The sequence below is a fragment of the Sipha flava genome, unplaced genomic scaffold (genome assembly GCF_003268045.1).
Source record: "Sipha flava isolate LNK unplaced genomic scaffold, YSA_version1 270_pilon_pilon, whole genome shotgun sequence".
NCBI lineage: Eukaryota > Metazoa > Arthropoda > Insecta > Hemiptera > Aphididae > Sipha > Sipha flava.
The window spans coordinates 209089-234273 of record NW_020272934.1 but is presented as its reverse complement, the minus strand read 5'-3'; the positions used below and the strand labels follow the sequence as shown (position 1 = coordinate 234273).

The window sequence follows — 25185 nt, the reverse complement described above, 5'->3', positions numbered from 1 at the left end:
ACAATTTACTATTTTTACAGTAATTTCTACATTAAGTAAGTTTGATAGTTTGAAAAAGTTAAAATAAAGGCTTGAATAATAAAAGGAAATCACCCATCAGTAATACCTCTTAATTAAAACATTTTATAGTAAATCTCCATATAATTTATACTTAAATATCTATGTGGTGGGTTTTTTGGGAGCGTGATAGTAGATATGTGAAAAATAAGTGAGTAGATTATTTTGTGCATTTACATTTTGGTGAAAACGACAATGGAATATTTGTGTAAGTTTGGACAACATTTTTATATCTAGGTCTTTGAGTAAGATGTTTACTATAAGGTTTGATACGAAAAGCGCATGTGATAGTAGTCAAATTAGCAGTAATAGTACAATTGATTGAAATAATTGGACTTATGTGAAATAAAAAGGTTTTGCTGGACCCCAGATTGCAATAACATAAAATCAAACAGACCTTAAGATGATCATGTATATCAGGAATTTATTCGTGGAGTTTTATTAAAACAATTAGAAGAGGATGAAGGAGATGTAGTCTTATATTTGCTAATTTTTTTTTTAGATATTTTAAATGATGATCCCAGATTAGACATGTGTCTAATAATATATCTAAATATTTCATTTAATTTCGTCCTGGGATGAGAGTATTGTTTATGATTAGTTGAGGGATATTCTCAGAGAGATTTTTTGAGAATGATAGTATATTAAATAAATAATTTAAATATTAAATAAAATATTAACTCCCACCATTTTTTTTCAATATTCGACAAAGTGTATATTTAAAAAAAAAATGACCACTATTCAAAGAAACACAATTACATACATGTGTATACATATAAAATTCATACTATAATAAAATATATTATTAAAATATTATATTACATATCAAGGTATACTTTAATTAAGCAATATTTTTATTGCTGCGTTTGAGTATAGAAAGCTGTGCTTTAAATTTTCAAATTTATACTGTTAATTTATACTTTGGAATTGAACATAGAACTGATAATGTTAGATTCAGTTTATTAATTTTTACATTGTTTTGGGTTTTTTTCAAAGTAATTGATTTATGTACGCACTGCTCATAAACGTATATTTACACTGTAATTATTCAAAACTCTACGTTTAATATTTTAAAGTACTATCGTTGATAAGTCGATAGTATATTTCAAGATGCGTGCGATGAGGGCCATACGTTTTTTTTAATTAGCGTATAAATTTATTATACCTATCGCTATGGTAATCATCATTACCATACGGCTGTAACAAAATACAAATATTATCCGTCAAGTACCGAGGCGACTGACGATTAGCATTAAATTTTTTTTAAATTTATTAATTTGTTGTTATCGTTCAATTTCTGTTTTTCAAACACGCGAGCTATACGGACGTAATGAGTCAATATGTATAATACCATGTATAAGGTGTACAAGTACATAGGTCCGTCATAATATCATGAGTCTTTATTGATAATAAACGAATATATCGAGATGGACGCCTCGACAGTAAAGAAATGAAGTCTGTATGAAGACATATTTCTAAACATATTTGAGTATATCGATATAATACTCTCTTTTGGCTAATGGCTTGCTCGTGTTCTCGTACACACAGTTAATATACATGAATGTTTTACCGCGGATGATGAATGACTGATAGTTACGGGCTGTCAAATAAACAGTTTTTTTTTCCCACCTTGAAATGATGAATTAATCTTATGTAATAATAATATTCAATAACGCTTCCGATGACAAGACTGTTATATGTTACAATCACGGATAGCTGCAAATAGGTTCGGTATAAAGTAATGGCAGAGGGAAGCAGATATAGATATCTCATTATAGCATGGCATATTATTATTACATTATCGTGTACAATCATGAAATGGTCATTGACTGAATTATTAATCAATTTAAAATCTCTTAATGAAGTTATATAATGTAACACGTGTTAAAGATCAGCAGCAGATAAAAGCTAATATACATGGCGCGACGTGTTTCCTAGAGGAAGGGTGTGTTCACTGTATTTATCCCACCCCACTCACAACAGATTGAAAATCAATTCTTTATTTAATTTAATATAATAAAGTAAATAATGAATTTAATTAAAAAGTTTTTTTTTATCATTTTAAATTATTATAAGTCATACCGGGTCAGTTTCCTGAACATTTTTCATGGAAAAGTTAATATAATGACACAAATATGCACATTTAACGATTGTGATATTATATTTATACCAAAAGTTGTAATGTTAAGTAATCCCTTATTTAACTAACAATGGTTGGTTGTTCATTTACTTGTAAAAACTTTAAATTAAAAGTTAATAAACCTTTTAACACTCTCGATTTACAAAACTATTGAGTTAACGAGTATTTATTATGAACAAACATTTTTAGTCGGCTAGAGTTTACGATATATGAGTATATAAAAATAATAAGTATGGCCGTGTGGGATATTCTGATTAAAAAATTAAGAAAAAAATTGTATCAATTTTCTTCTCAAAAAATAAAAAAAATCATATATGGTATCATAAATATACGTGCATGCATCTGATAATACCGCCCAATAAAGATATCAATAATATTTATAACAAATATAATGTTACACCGAGTATAAAAATAAATAATAACGTTCGATGATTAAGAAAATGTTACATAAAACATTTTGTGGCTGTCATAGACAATTCAAAACTTCAATTGTACGTAAACGATGGAATTATGTATGAGTATGCAGTTAATTGGGCACTGATAAAAAACAGATATTGAATACAAAATGTTACCAAATTAACACCGTATTTTTATACACATTTTTCAAATAATTTACAAAAAACAGGCCTTCGTTTTACTCCAATTGATTCTGATTTTGACTTTGACTAATTCTGACTCACACCGCTTCCAACCACGGTAAACGTACTATCGCTACTGTTTATTATCGAACACCACTTGAAAATGCTAAAAAATGAACATATAAGCCCTCTTACGGGGTGGATAAAAATTTTACCTTGAATTTTTCAATAGTTTTCCATTCTATCGATAATATTGTCACGATCCAATTAGGTTTTGCAATCAAAATAATTTATTGTATACCATTGGGGTGCGATGAAAAATTAAATCGGCTGTACTAGTTTATAAACGTGTTATTTTTAGAAACCGACGGTCGATTATACAGTATGCAAAAACTGAAGACTGAGAATTATAATATCCTTTTCAACTTTAAATGTATTTTATGTATCTCATTTCGGTCGAATTGTATCGACCTCCATTCGCGTGTATTTATTATGCATATATGTAACCGTACACGCACACCCACATAAACACATGCACTCATACACGTATTTTGTTCATCGCTAATAAATCATAAAATATTATAAACAAAATAATAATACGACACAGGCGAACAGAAACGCGAATGTATTTTATTATAATTATTATTATTGTACTTTTGAACATAGGAGGTCAAACACGAAATATTTGCGGTGGAGAAGACGTATCGGGTGTAGATGCCAAGAACGTAGGAAGTGTAGTAATATTATGGTCAATACCCATATGCGGTCAGCGGTCACATGACTCCTAAATAACGTTATGATATAATAAATACCAGACATATCATATATTATTTGTGCAAGCAATTATACAAAACAAATCTAAAAACATATTTGAATGCGTATCGTGAAAGAAATTTAAAAATTCCATAGATGATGACCAAAAAAAAAAAAAAACATAAACCTGTCAAGCCCTATTCAGAATATATTATTCATGTAAGCCAACGTACATAAACCATGTAGGATATGTATTTATATTGTATCGCGTAGGTATCAGGGGCATACTGAATTGCTGGTCATAATGGTAAGGGGTGGGGGAAAAGTATAAGATTTAACTAGTATAATATGACTAGGTACGTCCTAAAAGCATCAGGTAACGGTTTTTTAAACAAAATGTAACTCATAATGTTTTTGTAAAAATAAATTCTATTTATGGCATTAATAAAACAAGCGTGTAGTCATGTCATTTTAATGGCATGATCCGACAATATGCACTATCCGTTCGTTATTTTTTATGGGTTAAATCGTTGAAATCTAAACGATTTATATCAGGAGTCTGCTTAAAAGAACACATACACGTTGATCATCATATCAAATTAAAATATGAGACTTAACACTATTCTGATGAATGGGAAATTATGTTGTTCAGATAATAAAAAAGTATAGGAATCATCTTGCTTCGAATAGAAAAAAAATGTTTGTGAGATATTACATTTATTCGTACGAGTATGTACAACGATAGTATTAAAAATAATTAAATTTTTTTTTTTTAATTTGATAATCCAATTTTAACTATACATTTAAAAAACAAAATTAAAAAAAAGATCAATTCATAATATATATTTTATTCTATTATTTATCAGAAAATTTTTTTTTTATTTGAATCACAAATATGATTACAAGAATTTAAGAAATTAAATTGTTTCCATGATCTGACATATAGATTGTATAGATATTTTTACGACTTTTTAATGTTTAGTAAAACAAAAAGCTTTTCTTTTTATTGAATATAAAGACCAACAACAATGGTAATTATTCTACTTTACATTAGAGGTATCGGTGCGTTAAAATTTTCCGAATATATTCATTTTACGAATATACTCGTAATAATTCAAATATTATATTTATCGTAATATTCAAAAGTATACTACAATACAAAAAAATATAAGTGTTACTTCCGCAGAAATGTGGACATTTTAACCACAAGGTTATTCGTCTAGATCAAATATTCGTCCTTCATCATTAGACATTTCCTCTTCCAGGGATAGACGACCGGCGGCTTTAATTCAAACGTTGTGTAGATTGTCGAAATGGGTGGATCAGTTGCATTACTTATATTTGTATTATTTCGAAATCAATTACGAATACTGAATTGTTCCTTGGTACATTTGTTATAAAGTAAAATCATTTTTTTTTCTCTTACCTATATATACAGATATACATGGCCAATGAGAATTAGTGAAGATTAAAAATATATAAATCTAATATATTATCCGACTAATCATGATCCTACGAGGAAGTGATATGCATTATCTGGACTCCGAACAACTTTTTTTGCGGAGAGACAATAAAAAAAAAAACTAACCATCGTTATAACATTGTAAAACAAACATGTCTTGGGAAATAGGAGCGGCAAAAACCAGCATACCCACCCTGCCGTCCCACCACCTTAATGCGCGTGTGCGCCTATACCAAATTACGTTATAATGTAGTTATGACGTTATACATACGACCACAATGAATCACAGTCTTTTTTTTTTTTTTCTATCGTTCCCTTTATCCTCGCCCATCAGTCTTCGTAGTTGGTATTGAATTGAACGTCTACGGGTTAATAATATCATGTATATCTATATCAATACGACATTCGTTGGATACGATTTCCACGCCTATTCACGAAAGTCATTTGCAGCGGATTCGAAAACCGTCCGTTCCATGTATGCAATACCTTTGCATTCTACAATTAATTTACCTTTTTGAATCAAAATACAATGGGGTTTCTCGCAGCAGGATAAATATGCGATATAATCGATGTTTCAAAGTTAAAAAAATGTCTGATTAAATTTAAAAGCTAAATAATTTTAAACAATGATATCACGAAGATGGGAGTATGTTTAAAATTGTATACAACTCGCAATAGGATTAGCGTACAATGTATTGCCTATAGACGTAGTATGTGTATACAATTTGTGCTATAATACAAAATACGGCCCTACAATAATCAAGTGTGCATCTAAGTGATAACCCAAAACTTATGTAAATGCGAAAATGGAATATTAAAGATTATAAACAAACGACTGTAGTCTTAATATTAAAATCTAATTCTAAAGTTGTAAACATTTGAATATAAAAGATACATTTGTACATTTACATTAAAATGGGTGTTAATATTTTTAAATTATCCAAAAGTGGTCATACTTGTTGATTATTTTTAACTTGTAACATATTTTAAGATTATTGATCATAGACAAATAATTTAATTAATTATTATTGAAATAAATAAGTTGAACATACAAGAAAATAATCAAAATATGTATTCAATTATAAACTAATAGATTAGATTTATTTTTATTTTTAACTGCTTAACTGTTATATTATCCGTAATAATGAAGCGTTTCCAGTTACTTATCCTCCGGAGGAGCTCGTCGATTTTAACAGACCAAAATGTAATACATAATGACTCCGTAAAGCACGAATAATTGAAAACCGCCGCAAATAATTGCAAACGTTGTGTTTAGACAGCGTATCGAGGAAAAACGATATAATATAACTGTATTTATAAAAGTTCATGTTCACTTAAATGTATTTTGATTACATTGTCAGATAAATACACATAATACATACTACACAGCTACTTAAATGTCGTTGAACACGTGCATATGCGTGTACAAAGGCTACGACCGTGGTACACCTGGTAGGGTATATCGTATTTTCCATCGAAACCCGTGAGGTATATTACGGTTAGACTTGGTAACGCGCATATTTACGTCAAATTTTAAGCTGTGTAACTTTACCTAAATGTATAACTGTACAATATTGCAATACTGAACATTTCAGTTGCAGTACGGTATGTGCAGTGTTGTGAAGTATTCGAATAAAAGTATTGTAATACTTTTTTTTTGTATTGAACACTACATTCTTTTCATAGATTTGATTAAAATAATATATAATATATTAAGATAATATATATATATATACAATATAAAGATTTAAATAAAATCATGCCGAAACAATATTATTGTAGCTCACCCTATACTTGGCTACAGGTGTAGGTGTATTAGAGTATAGTATAAGTATTTGAGTGTAACATTAAGTACTTAAAAAAAAAAAAGCGTATTGGAGTATTTACTGGAGTATTTTCTAAAAGTATTCATTGAAACACTGGGTATGTGATGGGTGCAGAGCACTCGCGCGTACATACTAATCGGCTAAATCGACTGTTGCGCTTGTAGTTGTTTGCGTTTCACGCGCAAGGTCTTGTCGCGGTCCTCAGTATTTTGCGCGCGCGGCCCGCGTAAAACCGTATGTACGTATTATATTTTACCGCGTACACACGAACGAGCGCAATATTAATAATTATAATAATAACAATATTTCGATGTACGTACCCGCTAATTGTGGAAAACCGACGCGATCAAGCGGAACCGGCAGAGTGGGGAGGTTACCGCGACGTGAGATTGGTCGAACGTCGCGCACAACAATGTATAATATTCGCGGTCACGGAAATGTCGCGTACAGCCCCCACCAACGGGCGACTACCGCGGTAGCGGTAGCGGTGGTGGTGGTGGTGGTGGTGGTGGTGGTCGTTTGCACATCACCGTGGTATACGCGGATAAGCGGCGGCGGAAGGCCGGCCAGCGGGTCCGAACTGAGTAAACGGGGAAAAAAAAAAAAAAAAAAAAACACGAAGCGATTACGGGAAAACACGCGCGCGTACGCGGCAGGTATAGCAAGTGGCGCGCGAGTTCCGATTCGTATATTGACCGCGTTCGCGTTCCGAGACGCAGGTTCTTCGCAACCGTCCGCGCGAATTAGTCGACGTTTGCATCCCGGGACCAGTTAACAGTTGCCGGACAGACTCTTGTGCATCCGTCACATCAGCTGTCTACGACTATTATTTCGTCTCTACGCGTCCGTTAGTCGTCGGTCGGTTTTCAACATTCAATCGCGTTTTCGTGTCGTATACCGTCACAGTTATCGCGCATTTCCCACCGACCCTTGTTGAATCTAACCCCTTGCGTTACCCCCGACCCACGGCGATATTAGTCGGTTTTTTTTCTCCCTTGCAAGCCAATCACATTAGAAACCGATATTATTTTCGCCCCCGTCCTCCGGCGCACGTTGTTTCTGATTGTCGCGGATAGCCCACCGAGACGGGGATTGCCGCCATAGAAGTTTTCACGAAAACCGCGCGGCACGCACGGCCGTCGTGCAGCAACGGAACACGGGGAAGGTTTGCAGACACGGAAGATCGAACGAACTTCACGGCCGTCGCCATGAAAGTCTTAACGATGATTTTGAAGCGTTTCCGGCACAGTAAGTGTGAACCTTACCACATGTGTATATGCCCAAGTACACGTATACACCTATTATAATATTTAATCGTAGTCCAACGAGTGTGGACCGCGGCTTACGCTTTCGATCGGCCAAAATACTGCAAGTCCGCGTACTCGACATGCTTGAGTCACCGGTGACTGCATATTATTTTTCTGCCCGGAGATGTACTTCCGAGAGTCCTTTTAAACAATTATTTTTCATGTTTCCGAAAATCGGTGCATATTACAATAACAATATATTATCGCATACGATGTTCATTTAATGATGAACATCGACGTGCGGTCGAAATTTCGATTTTATTTATTTGATTTGCGTTGGCAAGTGAGTACATATTTTGTATAATAGTTTTTCAAATTTTCTGTTCGCTTTAACATTATATTTAGTTTATATTTGAATCTTTTTTTTTTTTTAGATGTATTTAAACTATAATTAAATATATAAGTATATTTCAATGAAATTTAATGAACAATGAAAATATTTATGAATAAACTATGAGTTTTAATTTTAGCCATTGTTCGCTTAAATGTGTGTAAATTTGTACACGATTTACGTAATACATATTATATTTTATATATAAATGTTCGCCATAAATATCGTTGAAGATAAAATGTCTGCGATTACATGTATAATACTTCCGATATAGTAATATTCCTTATTGATCAATCATTTAGTTTTTTTATCAGTATTTCTTCGAAAATTGTTGATAAATAATACCTTGAAACTCCGAATAACGTAAACCATCTAACTCGTGAGATTTTGAATTATGTTTGGGTTTTGTGTAATATAATCCGTGGTATTTAAATAATGAAGGTATCTGGTATTAATACTTAACTTTTTTGTATATTCGGAAGGAAGGTCAGAAACACAAATGTCATTCAGAATTTAATTACAAAAATCAACAAATCCGAAATGATGCAAAATATTATGCAATTGATAGACACGCCATAAAATTGTTTTGTTTTTGTTTTTATCGATCTACGACTGTAATATTTTTTACTAAAATAGAGTAAATTTTTGTCTTATTAAACAATTTAGACCGATTTATGTAACGTGCATTAAAGTCCGAGTTCAGTATTCACGTTGGAAACTTCGTAATTATAAATGCATTTTAACAACCATGTTTGTTGTGAGCCTGTAGCGGATATATTTGGTTGACCATCACATCGTGATCGTTTCGTGCCGTAATATTATTGAACTTGAAATTATTTTTCAAGTTGAACAGGTTTACTAGAATAAAGAAACATTTTAAATTCGTATCAATAACATGTTAAGGTAATGAGGAATAAGTATATAATGTTTTTTAATATATTACGTAAAACGCATATATATATTATTATACCAAATAAAAGTTTTAAAAGTATGCTCAAATTCTTAGCAAAATTTCAAAAAATCCATAGTACTATTACACGATTTATAATAATTACTAAATCAATACAATTACAAATAATTTGTAAGTTATTTTTGTTGATAGTTGTATTTCAAAATAAAATTTACACAAAATATTTCCATAATTTCTATAAAATATTTTTAGTATTATGAACAATGATTTGGTTTATCAATTGATTATATTAAAAAATTAGTTAAATTTCAAATATTACTATAAATTACAGTATAATTATCATATTATAATATCCATAAGAGTATTATAACACATTTGATAAAATTATTTTATTTATCAATTTTTTTAATTACAATATCTGTAATGCAACCATTTAAATACCACTTATAATGACTATTTATAGAATTTAAATTTATTTTGTAGAATAGTATATTTGAAATACAAACGATTTTAATTGAATTTATTCTGACTTTTTTCTAGGAGTTTATTGAAGTAATTTCTTAGATACCTGTACACAATAATATATCTACGATTAAATAGCCATTTTACAATTAATGTTTTTAATTTTTTTTTCTTTAATCATTCATGAACATATGATAATCTCGTCATTCTTCATGTATTTTACGGGTTTTGATCGTTCTTCATAAGTAGTCCATTCACATTTAATAACAAATTAGCTACTTGGTGAGAGACATCAATAATAACATTAGTTACACAAAAGTTACTTATGATTAGAGGTCGAATTTATATTCTCTAAAAATCCTTAAAATATGATGTTTCTATGTCATATAAAATAGGCAATATATTCTCTTTTAAAAAACCAAATATATGACGTTTTATGTCCTTAAATATGCAAAATATTATTTTAATAATAAAAAATGTTTAAATTTATTTTTTATTAATTTGGTTTTAAATATATTTAATTTAATTAATTTTACAATAACAATCAATTACTATATAGTGTTCAATGTGTTTCGGTGTTATTTTAGTACGTCGGTTTGTAAGAATATTTTTGTAGATGCTGAAGGACCATTCGACATCAACCGATGTCAGTGGAGAATATTGCAAGTCGATTACCATGGTCGGTGAATAATTTTCCGGAAGTTGTACTGTGTTATTTCCACTAAGAAATTGTCCTATATTTTTCAAAAATTTGTATCCTTTGTTTTTTTGTTAAAGTTGCAATATTTTTGTTTTTATTACTTCTCCTTTTTCTCCTGGTATCTGCTCAAGATGTGTAAAAGTGTTTTCGATAATATTTATCATATCAACTAAGGGAGTATTTGATTTTTCCAAACTTTTGATAGTTGTAACAATTTGAAGAAAATTAGTTTTAATAAAAATCATATCATTTTTTACAGACTGTAGGTGTAACATATTTTTGCATTTTTCAATACTGAATGACGACTTTTTTTCACTTAATTTGTCTATAACATTTTTAAAACCCTCAAAATTATTGCAATTAAACACAGCAGCTTTCAGCCAAGTTCCCCACCTATTTAATACGGGTTCTGGGGGTAATGGCACATTGGGCAATATTTCTTTGTGTACCTGAACATGATATAGCGCTTTTAAAAATACTTTTTTTAAATTACCGATTAATTTGTTAACATTTGGAAACATTTCTCTGACCTCTGCAACTTCGTTCATCATGTGAGCTACACACGTAACGTGAATTAAATTTGGGTAGAAAACTTTTAGTTTATCACCGGCTTTTGTTATGTATGTAATTTTAGTCCATCATTGATAAACTGAGCAACCGTGGAATGATTAGTGTATTCCAAAACTTTTCATGTCAGGAGGAATGGGTGATTCGAAGTATTTGATTTTATTATTCCCACCAGTAAAATTGCAACGTAACGATCTTTTGTATCTGTAGTTTTATATAATTCAAATATTATTTTTACAAATTTCATTTTTAATTTTTGTTAAAGTACTATGGTAGCACGGCTCGAGATAATTTTTAAGTAACGCACTTTCATCTGGTATATGTTTGCCAGTGTATTTCTTTAAAAATTTACGAAATTGAGTAACTTGCATTTTATACCAAGGAATATTAGCTACTACTAAGGCTAGACACAAATATTTGTTAAAATTATTTAAGTTATTTTTATTGGGAGTAGCTTCTGATAAAAATAATTGTTTTGATGAAGTATTTAATTTACGTTTTAAACCATTTTTGTGAACAGCCGTATGTACATGTTGTGTTACCTGTGATGTTTTGGTGCAAGGAATATTTCTGTCACAAACTAGACAAAAAATGGTTGCACCATCTGTCGTGAAAATCGTTTGTTGGTTGTACGACGAAATCCATTGAGCAAATAAACTTTTTAAATTGCTTGAAGTTTTCGGCATATTTTTATGTTATAGTAATTTGAGACGAGTGGAAGGACAATATGTAAACAATAATATATCGCACTCAGATATCGACACGAGACGAGACGGACAACTAATAGAAGACAAATAGTCGTGACAGCTAACGAAATAACCGATGTCCTATCGCAATTGATAAGGAATACCTGGAGATTAATTTTTATTAAAACTCAGAAACCCAGAAATAAATCATTTATGTAGTAAGCATTGTATTTATCAAAATGCTGATATACGTAAAATATGTTCATTATATGCCGATATTACAAAAATATTCTCAAATATTCTCGAACCCCTAAAATATGCTTTTTTATGCAAAATAAATTTTTTCTTGTGAATTCTGTGTTTTATGAATTGTAAAGATTTCTCATTCCTATTTAACTGCATAGACTAGAAACAAATATGTAAAATCATAAAAATCCAACCTCGACTTATGATTTATGTTATTGCAATGGCTTTTTTTGTGTTAAATTACTTCATGTATTTCCGTCAATAAGAAAATAGATTTGAAAGATTTCAATTTGATTGAATTATCTCTGTTGAAAATGACATATGTCTAGCCAACAGTTTTATTTTTTAATTACAAATGTATTTTTAACATATTTCGCACATAAATCGTATTCAACACATGTGGTTATGTATTAACAACCTGATATGTTTAATACGATTTATGAATATTCCTAATCTCAACCGTAGTAATAATTTCAGTCAGCGATGGGTAAAACATTTACAAAAAAAAAAAAGCAATTTATTCGTCTAGAGCTGCTGTACCTATACATCAATCACTAGAAAAACCTGAAAATAATTTTCATATACTCGTCCCCTGCTCAAGAAAATAAATGTATTAACGAATACGAATATTAACAAAATATTTTAAGTTCAGTTAAATCAGAATCACGGGGCCTTAATTATAATTTAAGGCGCGGGGCCCTGGGCAACTTCCCCTATAGCCCACCCCCTAGCGCTGTCCCTGTTCCTGAGAACGTGCAGTAATTAATAATGTACGCAACGAACGTATCTATTCGTTCGGTGCAACACGATTGCGCACTTTTTACCTTTTTACCTGATAAAAACACAACACGATTGCGCACTTTTTACCTTTTTTTTATCTTATAATTATTATCAGTAATTTTACCATATCATTTTTAAACTAAGGTCCGAGAATTGAAAGCGTAGGTATTTAAATTTAATAATATAGCAAATAAAAATTGAAATTTAGGACTATTGCGTGGCTTATAATTTATAAATAAAATAATATACAAATAATTAGTAGTTGAATACATAATGTGGCTTATACAACATATAAATATACATTTTTATCTTATATTTATCAGTTAAGAATTTAGTATAATATAATTATTGTTTGAATAAAAAAATTAAAAAAAATTAACAAAAATCAAAAAATATTTACAACTTTCTAGCACAAAAACGTGATCCTAACGTTAACAAATAATTATTTAACGACATTTCATTATTTTTATATTTTTTCCAAGTATCAATTATAAATACAATATTTTCTTCTTTGCTCTTTACGAGGCTTGTTAATATTTTTTTGTTTTATACACTATACATATCGTTATTAACGTACAGGATTGTCGGGATTAGATAACTATCAATAAAATCCGGTGAAATAAATATTATCGGATGTGAATACGTTGGAAAAACAATATATTTAAAACCACAGTCACTAACACTTATCAGTTATTATAGTAATAAAATATTATTTACAATTGTGTATAGGTACGTATACTATACTATAAGTGGGTTTCTTAAACTTATTATTTATTTATGTCCATCATTTACGCCAAAAATATTAAATTAAATTAATTTTGTGCACAATCGTGTGGTGTTTTTTCAAATATAAAAAGGTAAAAAGTGCGCAATCGTGTTTTATTTTTTTCAGGTAAAAAGGTAAAAAGTGCGCAATCGTGTTGTGTTTTTATCAGGTAAAAAGGTAAAAAGTGCGCAATCGTGTTACGGCCCTATTCGTTATAACATTATGTACGCAATATATTTATATTTGTGTGTACCTACACAAGAACGTGTGTTACGCTGTATTAAAATTATTACTTTGCTATATTATTATTATATTTTTTTATTAATTACTACTTGTGCTGCGGATTCTCGCGTTTACCTAAAACACAATATTTAATCATAATTATATTACACATCGCAGTTGTGTTATTAACATACGATACCTACTCGTATGTGATTATAATGATTGATTTTTTACAAAATACAAAAACAATATTTTTGTATTTCTATTATTTGTTGTATTATAAGACTTAGTACAGTCTTTGTCTGCTTTTCCCTCTGCTTAACCGATACGGCGATGTATATTATAGCCTCTATTAGAATATTATTTTACTGCCCATTATCGAGTTAGATATGAGAATAACATTGTTATTATACTATTTTAACGCGACATTAAGTCTTAGTTTAACGATTACTGGCATTATTATATACTATTATTATTATTATTGAACACGCCTGAGTATTAAACTGCACCAATAACATATAATCGTTATGTTACAAAACTACCACAGGAAATTTGAAAATCTCGGTACTATCATGAAGTCATTCGTCGAGATCTTTGAGATTCACGGGCGCACACCGACATTTTTGGAAGCGGGTCTTGATTTTTTCCAAATTAATTCGACTACAATATATAATACAATATCCAAGTAAAAATATAGCCGTAACGGTTACCTTGCAGTCGACAAGTTATCTGGGGAGCTAAGAAAATATTTGAGGAGGCTAAACCTCTATGAGCCCCACCTTCAGTATCCACCAGTGCTTAAATTATAAACATTATAATTCTATAGCTGATCTACTGTTGATGTACACATTCGTCTCGTAGCATTAGTAAATACGGAATGTGGGAGGATAAATGTTCTTACATGTCGTATCTATTTATTACTTGTGAAATCAGTTACCACGTCGCAGATAATAATTCGAGTTTAATATACGATCTATGAATTACAAATATTATCCAACATCATTTTTATGTTCTCTGATTCGAATACAATTTTAAAAAGTTTTCGATTGCGTTGTAATAAAACAATTTAGAATTTAAAATATTTGATTTAGTGCTGCACCTTATTCTAAACTCGCTTATGGTTATATTAAAAGTATATAGTTACAAATATATTTTTGTTGAAAATCCATCTAAATATTATAATTGAATAAATTCTCATAGTATAGTGAGTTACCTTTAATTCATCAATTTTATTTGGATTTAATTAAGTGTCTATTATATTAGTTCTTATATTCAATTATAAAACTGAAATTGATTGAAAACAGTATATCCACGTATTATATATATATATATATATATAAATAAATAACTAAATATGCAGTGTTCTTAGATTAACCCTTTCACGCCTCTTATACGTTATTATTTTCAATCTATCCACGATAAGATTGTCCTTCAGGTTTCACAGTTAATTTTAATATTTACTTCCCATGGAAAATGTTTACACGTTAAACAATTATTATTATACCTTTGTATATTTGAAATGTAAATATTAATAGCTACATAATTACCTGAACAATGTACAACTATCATATTTATAATATGGAGTCCCATGACGGAAGTGAGTTTTATTAAAGTGTATAACGTGCGCCCGCGCTCGTGTATGTGTATGTATGTTTGCGTGTTCATCATTTTTACGTTTTACGATTTACCTTGTTATAAATTAACCTAACAGTTGGTATATATTAGATAAACTACATAACATACATGGTTAATGATTTTTCTAAGACGCCAACAAGTGAATCACATTATTAATCTACGAGTTGAAACAAATATACTTGTATTCGTACCTAAAATATATTTCGTGAAGTTATTAGTCTGTAATTTGGAAGAAATCTCGTTCCTGTTTACATATTAAAGCATTCTTTATTTTACTTAGGTATTATTGTTTTATATTTGTTATCAAACGTGAATATCAATTGATTCGTTAATATTTATATGTTTCTGTTTTAAAGTTACACACTCGCGCCTGCAACTATCAGTTATGTTTTAGGGTCAGCAAGCCATTTCCATCAGTTTGTAGGCCACAGTCTTATCGCTAAATCGAAATTTAATGTGCTGACGCACACAAATACGTGTAAAACGTATAAAATAGGTTTTTTAAATAAAAACTGAAACATTGGTGTGTAAATGTAGAGGGTCTTCTAGAAAATCGGTAGAACTTAAAATAACTCTCATAGATATAAAAAAAATGCCTGTAGAATGTTTTTTTTTTTTAATTTAAAACCATATCTAAATTAATTTTTATTAAGAGTAAGAAATTGAAAAATATTATGTCATAAAATGAATGTCCGTTAGATGATGTCCATTTTTGCTCGTATGTTCCCGAAATAAAATATGTCTCGCCGAGATTAATGAGGTTTTAACAGAACTTATTTTTCCATCAACCTTCCGTTTAATTATAGCTGCTATTGGTGGTTTTATGGTTCTAGCTTCTGAACTGTTTAGATTATGGAATTGTTAGAAATAGCTATTTTAATTTGATTCCAGGAGTTCTTAAGGATAAATGGATACTGTCTTACAAATATTAAATATTTTAAGAGATGATATTTATAACTTTTGATCTCTTGATGACATATCATTTAGACTATATTTCCAATTATAATAATTAAGTAAATTAAATATATTATTTTACTTCTTAAAAGTTATTTAAAATATTTCCATCTGAAAAATCCAATATCTACTTGAATTATTAACGCATCAATCCTAACCCACGATTTCTGTCGGAACTTCAAATAAAAACTTCATACGTAAACACACGGTTTATACGTAGCACAAAGGACTTTTGACCGAAATAATTCTAACCATTACGATATTTTAACTTTGAACGAAGAGTAGTCGACGAAACATGCATGATCCGAATTACTGCGGTTATCGCCTTTGTTGTTTGATAGTTATTCATTTACACGTTTAAAACACGTGACCGTTTCGTCTACATACATAATACATAATGAGAGCATCGTATTTTGGCAAAAGCCATTTAATTATGTGTCAAAGTAGAGGTGATTTGTAGCTGCCCTATTAGTTTAAGTCGTCCTAGTTGGTCATATTTTTGTCAGTTCTACTAGTTTTATTACGATTTTCATAAAAATGTATGTGTCCTATATATATTTTAATTCTTTTTTCCTCTATTTGGGAAATAAATTTGGCACCATTGGTATTGGCACAAACTGGATTGAATATACAACCACCACCAATTTGTGCTGTTGCCGAAAATATGTATCGCTCGATACCACTTCAGAATATTGAGCTATACACAGTGTTTTTACTAACCCGCGAAAACGTTTCTTGCAATCGAGACAATAAGTTGCAGCACTCGCGAATATTAGACCAAACCAGTGCCAGAATTTAATTCCAGAACCGTGAATGGTATCCTTGTTTTTTTTTTTTTAAGAACAAAAATATTCTGTCTTGGGAGATATGTTATGTTTCGAAAAATAAAAATTATGTCAAAATAGTATAGGCGCAATAATATAATTTCCGCGTTCTATTATACTTGTTATAATGTCGTAATAACGACAAAAAAATACATTGGATATGGTTTATATTATATCATGGCTAATATATTCAGGTAGTTTTCATGAGGAAGTTATGAGGACTGAAATTGGGTTTAAACCATTTTCGATGAAAAGGATAATACATCGTGATAACAACACCTTTTTTTCTCATACCGAAATGAGATTCTGATCGCGATCCTCCCAAATGTGAGTACTTACATTATATTATCATAAAGATAATTACCCTATAATAATGTCGACCTTCGTACTGGTATAGCTATAATTTCTAAATCGATACCTGACCACGGGTACATAAAATAGTATATCATAATAATAATGACGAAAAACGACTGTCGATCATGTCCGACATAACCAATGTATGTCTGAAAGTTAAGTAGTCCAACCACGGATAAATGCGGCGCAAACAAATGCGTATTGCTAATTATTATAATAATATCACGAGAATTCACTATAAGTAGTCTATATCATAAACGAAGTAACTGGTAATTTCGTCAGGATCAATGATTGGTGGTTCCACTTTGGTATCAATACGTCTAAAATATATATATATATAAGTCAATCCGGAGTGCTATTATAGCTTTTGAAACAAAAATACTACTAAGAAATTTTGAAACATCGTGTATTGTCACTTGCTTTTTTACATTAAAATGTGTATTTTTACAAAATTATTTTCGAGGATAGCAACGTATAAAATACTCCGAAAAAAACTCGCTCTTTTCATAATATGTTTAGAGAAGAATAATTATGATGATGATGCCGGTAATGAGATAATTTCGTGAAACTTAGTGTTGTATCGACGCACCGTAGTGTACAATTGAAAACCACAAAAATAAGTTGGTGACCATTATGAGCTGCAGCGGTGGTGTATATAATGACAGAATTAAGATCGTTGATTCCGAGCAAATATTGTATTATTATAATACATTCACAATGTCTGTAACACCATAACCTTAAAATGTATATGTGTGTGTGTGTGTGTGTGTTTTTAATAACTTTAATAATTGGCATTATTTTAACTTTATTTTTTTTATAATTAATCCCCATTAACTTACATCCGTATAACCACGTCATAATTTTAATAATGTACATCGTACATAAATACTTCGTCGTGTATAATAATACATGTATATGTAGGTACAAAATATATGCGATATTATACTTCCGATGGGCGTTACATAATCCCCCGTCTCGAATAGGTATTTTTCTCCGCTAAATCGCGTATAACCTACTATGATGTAGCTATTCTATGATGGTAATTATAATATACGATCTGAAGTATATTACATTGCAATGAATAAAATGCGCTTGTGAGTTTTTCCACTCTTTATCCGAGTCGGCGGTCCGATGCTAATACGTGTGCGAAAGCGGTTTTTCAAGTTTACAACTGTTTTACACACGAGTCATGGGTCTTCTAATTTCCCCGCTATACGTCATCATCGGTTTCGAGTTCAAGTTCACGATCCTTGCAGTTGAGTGTTCTGCATATTATTTTTATTATCATTATTATCATAAAATTCGTTTCCCCGGTATTTCGTCACACTCGCTCCTTATAATATTATATAAATAATGTTTATATATTTGTATATCATTATTTTGTTTGCCCGATAAAAAAACCACTGCCGCTTCACCGTACGCCTAGAGTTCGGTATCCGGTCATCGTTAATATACGTAGGCATTATACAGACATACGCCGAAGGGGCCTTTCTCACATCTTATAAAAACTATTGAATGCCTGCGATTCTCGACTTTGTGAACATAAAATTTAATATATATATATATATGTTTATGAACCTCCAAACACTCCGTCTCATTTAACCATCATGGTTCGTTTGTCTATAAACTCGCTATACTAAATTTCTTATGTATATTATAATTTATACACTAACTTATGTAATTCAAATGTTTTATTTTTTTTACCGACGTTTTATTTATTGACCGAGTAAATTATAAGACGTGATGATAGATTTATATAGTTTTTGTGAACACAATAATATAATAATATAGTTTCAGTACTTCCTTTTCTTTCATTCTCATACATTCCTTTATCCGAAAGATATTAAATTTATATTTAATTTAGAAAATTAAATTAAATAAATAAATAAATATGCCATTCTATTGTTAAAATCAATAGGCCTACATGGATGCAGCCATTAGGCATCGGTATAATATTTTGCATTAAACTTGATAAGAACATGTTTTCAGCAACATACGAGTAAGACTTTCAGTTTGGTTCTTATCAAATTAAGTGCAATTACAGTGTCATTTAATTAGTGCATTAATATAGGATCTACCAAGGGCCAATCTTAGATTTTTCGCTACTTTAAATATATTTAATAAAATCTGTTCATAGTCAATAGTTAATTTTTGGGGAGTAGGGGGGTTTATAAAATAAAGAAATTCGGTTTTTAATGATAAACTCTTATTGTTCTTTAGAAAAAAAAAACGTTTTGAGTGATCGCAGTTTTCGATACAAAATATAAAAACAATATAAATTAAATATAAATATTATGTAAATATAACTAGTTATTATAATGAAATCGAAACTATACAGTACTTATACAGTATTATACAATAGCAATAAATATTAAATTATTAATTGAAAGTACTACTAAATTAAAAATATATTAAATATAATTTATTTACCAGCCTTTTCATATGTAAAATCAATAGGATGGCCTATCTGTATATTCTGAAAATGTCATTTCAATTAACCTATTATTCTTCGAAGTCAAATCCATGTGATCATACCGGGTGGATTAAATAATAATAAAAACAAATATTTTAACAATAATAATACAAATTTAATAAAATCAATATTATAATTGTGTGTGTCCACGGTTGTAATAATAGATGATATTAAATATCATTCCACGTACCTACATACCAATACTTGAGATATTATTATTATAAATAATACGTAATGGTCGTAATCCAAGCAAGACGATTAAATTTAACCACAGTGGCGTGACAAGCAAAGCCTATAAGGTATAATATTATACGCACGTCGTACCGTAATAATAATACAATATTATAGTGTTTTTTTTCCGTTCCATTTTCGTCTCATCTGATTCCAATTATCAGTTAACCCGTTTTTGGCACTACCAATGCCAAAAACCTTACACGATGATTGTTGTTTTATAACTACTACATATGTAATATAGTTGTAACACTGATTGTCGATAAAAATAGAATCTTATGTCTTTCAACGATTTTGTCTCGTACTCGCATCGCCGACACGCCCGATCCCGGACTGATATATTTATATCTTATAATATATTATATGTGTATATGTGTGTACACTCGTATATTTTTCTATATTCGCGCTCGTAAATACAAAATAGCATGTACCGTTGTTCACGAATTATTCACGAGTATTAAAATCAGCTTCAGGGTTAATCCGTATCAGTACATTCGGTTTCCGATGTGTCATCGCTGTGGCAATTATACGCGCCTGTTATAAAATAGTCAGAGGCTTCAAACAGCATTTGAACTTTCGTTAACCGCGTATAATTAATATTGTCCAATGGACATTAATATACTATTGTAATATAATATAATATTATCTGACGAACCGGAAATCAATATAAATATTAGTATGATTATTATCATAATAATTATTATTGGTATGTTACTGTTGTTCGAATAGGGATGTATATACATTCGTGGTTAAGTTACCTATATACGGTTTGTCGGGCGTTTTCCCTAGCCACCCAACAATACTGAAAATACGATTTTATAATATTATTTGATATAGGTTTGAGTACATTATCATAGGTATCGTATAAATCGTATACAAAGCATCTTACAATGTAGGTATGGGTTATTTTAATTTCAACACAATATTTGGCGTTGTACATTATCATAGGTATCGTATAAATCGTATACGAAGCATCTTACAATGTAGGTATGGGTTATTTTAATTTCAACACAATATTTGGCGTTGTACCCATCCGATTAAAACTTACGAGTATACATAATAAGTAATACCTAATTAATTCGATAATATTTCTGATGTTTTCGAAATCCGATCTAAAACAGTTTTTTATTTTTGTTGTATACCCCTCAAAAACAACAATGTATAATAATATTGTTATGATGTATAGATTTATTATGTTTCGTGAAAATCAATGGTCGAAATCTTTGCGTTCGTATAGGTTTTGATAAATGATTAAAAGCCTATTGACTATTTTTTGCTGCACTGCTGACTACGATAATGCTGTATGTATATATTATTACAACCAGCGCCAGTCTATGAAACGTAAAACTTAACGTTTTCGAATAAATAATTACACGCGGTATGTATTTCACAGATAGTGGTAATTATTTCGCTCCGTGTGTATACAATGCTTGTAAAATCAATTCGTGACTATTACGGAAATTTGAATTATGTTTTTGTTATGTGTATTTTACCATTATCGAATAATAACATAAGTATATCATATTATTATACCCGATGCTCCGGGTCATAATGTGGCATTGGGAGTACACCCGTAGTAATTATTTGAATTTATTTTTTTGTTTACAGGTCTGATATCGTTGATGTTAATTGGTGTTTCAGCTCTTGTCTTGGGTACGCTGATTGCTATTTTCGATCCGTTTCAATTAATACTCAAATGGGTAAGTTGGCAGGAGTCAATGTTTGTATACAATATAATATACAATGTAATTATGACATACGATACACAGTGTCATTATGATTAAGATTTTCCTTATTTTTTACCTTTTTCCTCGATTCAAAGTCAAATAAATAATATACGTGTATAACGTACGCATTATGTACTCAACCTTGTAAGGTTTATAACATTTTTAGGAAAAAAATTGTACTCTAGTGCCTTTATGTATTCTACTGCAAGGATATCGAGTAATGATGAGTTTTTTCAATATGATAAAAAATACGTTTCCTTTTACGGAAATAAACATGGAGTACTCTATATCATACCTAATTTATTGCTTTAATAAAATGATAATATGATTATAAAAAGCAATTAATAAAAGCTAATAATGCTAGTATAAAGGTTTATATACATATTTCCAATAATCCATATGTAAGAAAAAAAACAATAACTATAATATAACTATTTTTAACTATAATATTATAGCTAAAATATCTTGCTGCCCTCCCTCGCACTTCTTTCTTAGTGTTGATCTGACGTTAACTTTTTATATTATTTCCTAAATTAAATTATTGTAATTAATACGTTTAATAAATAAATCATTATAATTAATACTACGTTTATGATTTTATTAGTCATATAGGAACTCGAACACGAATTATTATTTCTAATAGTATGTGTTAAACTCGATGAGGAACAAATTAGAAATTAAAAACAAATTAAACATACTTGTTAAGATAAACATTATTTCATTTAGCTAAATGATTTTCGTATAACAAAGCAGATATCCATTATAACATTATAACATTTTATAAAATTAAATATATTGCTATATACATGTGTATGCATATTATTTGCTAATGTATCTAATATATGATTACACGTGCTGTTGTGATACTTTAAGGTCAAATCAATTATGTCGACCAACTAAACATCCATAGGTACAGTCGGTATAGTATTAATATAAACAATGTAACACAACTGTATAGGTCGTCTGTCGTGTTCAAGAGCGGAGATCAAATTATATTTTCTACTCAAAAAAATAAAATATATTTCGCTCAACTAATCAGCTTCGTCTTTTCAACGAACAAATGTTTTTCGCTGTACGATCAAATCAATCTTCTTTTTTTGATCTCGTTCGATATCTGAGTATAATTTTCTGGGGTATAATAATATTATAATTACAATAATAGTTCTCTATAGGCCGTGTGAATTTTTTTATAGAATTAAATTTTCCTACACAATCTTCGACGTATTACGCCAGAGATAATGAAAAAAAAAAAAAAAACCAAAAAAAGTAATTTTTATATACTATTATTAAATATTTTCTAAACTCGTCACACAATGAAAAATAATATTATAATAATTATTCCATTTCAAATCAAAACTTTATCTTTTTATTGAGGTCATAAATTCGTGTACCTATCTGTACTATTCGATCGCACTATTTGTATTACACCAGCGAAATGTATCATATACCAACCTAATAGACATTAGGAATACGATGATCCCGCGGACTCCCGTTTGATATACGCATACGCATTACAGAAAGAAAGAGCTACTATGTTGCTCATACGACTCCTTGATTCCAATAATGATTTATTTTGCTTACCCAGATCGGACGAGTCGATTTCCATGGGAGAATTATTTTTCTCTAATATGGTTCGTTATTAAAATTATTACTGATAGCCTATGTCGGATCTATAGAGAGAAATGGGTATGCTTGTCTCAGGTACTGTTGATATAAAGAGGCTCTTAAGCTTATGAAAAATAAAAAAATCATGAAAATACTCCGTATTTTCATCTACATAAGGGTACTGCATTTTTATTAGCCCTGGGCGTCAAATATCTTAGATCCAGCATTGCTAATAACAATATGAACAACGTGAGTTATAAATTATTGGATTTTCATACACCCTTTTTTAAATATAACATATCGAAAAAAAATTATTTCTAAATAAATTTCAAGTTCGTGTTTTGTATCATATAAAAGTAACTTTTGAACCATATTTTAAAAGATTTTCGGGCTCATAAATCTATTTATTACTAAATTGTATAAGTCATGTTACTACTAGATATTTGAAATAGCAATATATAGTCAAAAATAACTTGAAAAAAATCCTACAAATGATTGCTAACTGTAAAGTTGTACCTACAATGCAAATATCGGCAATTGAGTGTTGACCGTAAGTACTCGAGGAATTTTTATTAGTCATAACTTGAGTTAGGATGTTGATGACCTAAAAAACATACGAAAATTCCTTAAAATAAAATGCGAAAAATTCCCTAAATAAGTGCAAAAATGCCCTAAAAACTTCAGAAAATTACCTTAAAAATAATCTAAAAAACTTATTAAGAAAGTAAAAAAAATATTTTTTTAAATAATAATTTTTATTACAGATATGGGCGTGATAATGGATATAATAGTAATTTTAATCATGAATTATAGTATTAATAAACAATAGTATACAACAGTATTTAAATTTTAAGCATTATATAAAATTATTAATTATTAAATTTGTTTCCAAACTTTGGTTTACCACTTGCTTTAAAATCAAAAATTTGAGAAAAATGCCCCACAATGTACACAAACTACAAAAAATTACCTAAAAGATGAAAAAATGACTTTAAAATGTTAAAAAAATACTTAAAAAACAAAAAAATGCAAAATAAAATTAGAATATTCTACATAAAGGGGGCATGAATCTAATTTTTAGCTTGGATAGCATTGTATAGAATCAAAGGAAAATAAATGCAAAATTAATCAACATCCTAACTCTAGCCATAACATTAAATTGCTTACAGATTTTATTCATAAATAATAAAATAAAAAATAATTAATCAATTAAAATTCATACGTAGGTTATTTTTATAATATATAAAATAAATTATAAAAACTATAATTTATTGATTTTTGTAAACTAAAATGTAGAAAATTATACCCATTTATATACAGTACGATATATTAATATAGTTTTAAATTTTAATAACTATATTACCATCGCGTCCGTGTGTAGTGAACTCATATTTTTTATTTTCGAGTCAATTTTTATATAAGAGTTATTTACAGTAGAACCCGTTTAAGACGCTCTCCAAGGGACCAATTACAAATAGCGTCTTAAGCGGGAAATCGTATTAGGTGGGAACAAAATGTTTTTATTATATTTCACAATTCATCCATGTTATATATATATATATATATATATAAATTATATTTTTTACTTT

The 25185-nt window shown here is 29.6% G+C and overlaps 1 protein-coding gene across 2 annotated transcripts in view; it reads left to right on the top strand.

Moving 5' to 3' along the window:
* The window catches only part of LOC112685236 (scavenger receptor class B member 1-like), a 78441-nt gene that overhangs the window by 34329 nt on the left and 18927 nt on the right, over window positions 1-25185 (top strand). The window contains exons 1-2 of one of the 2 annotated variants that reach the window (XM_025557067.1): window positions 7522-8064; window positions 21873-21964. In XM_025557067.1, coding sequence (XP_025412852.1) covers window positions 8025-8064; window positions 21873-21964 — 132 coding nt within the window. In that variant the 5' untranslated portion in view covers window positions 7522-8024. Of the gene's footprint in view, window positions 1-7521; window positions 8065-21872; window positions 21965-25185 lie in introns of those variants that run through there. The other variant, XM_025557066.1, reaches the window with a different exon arrangement.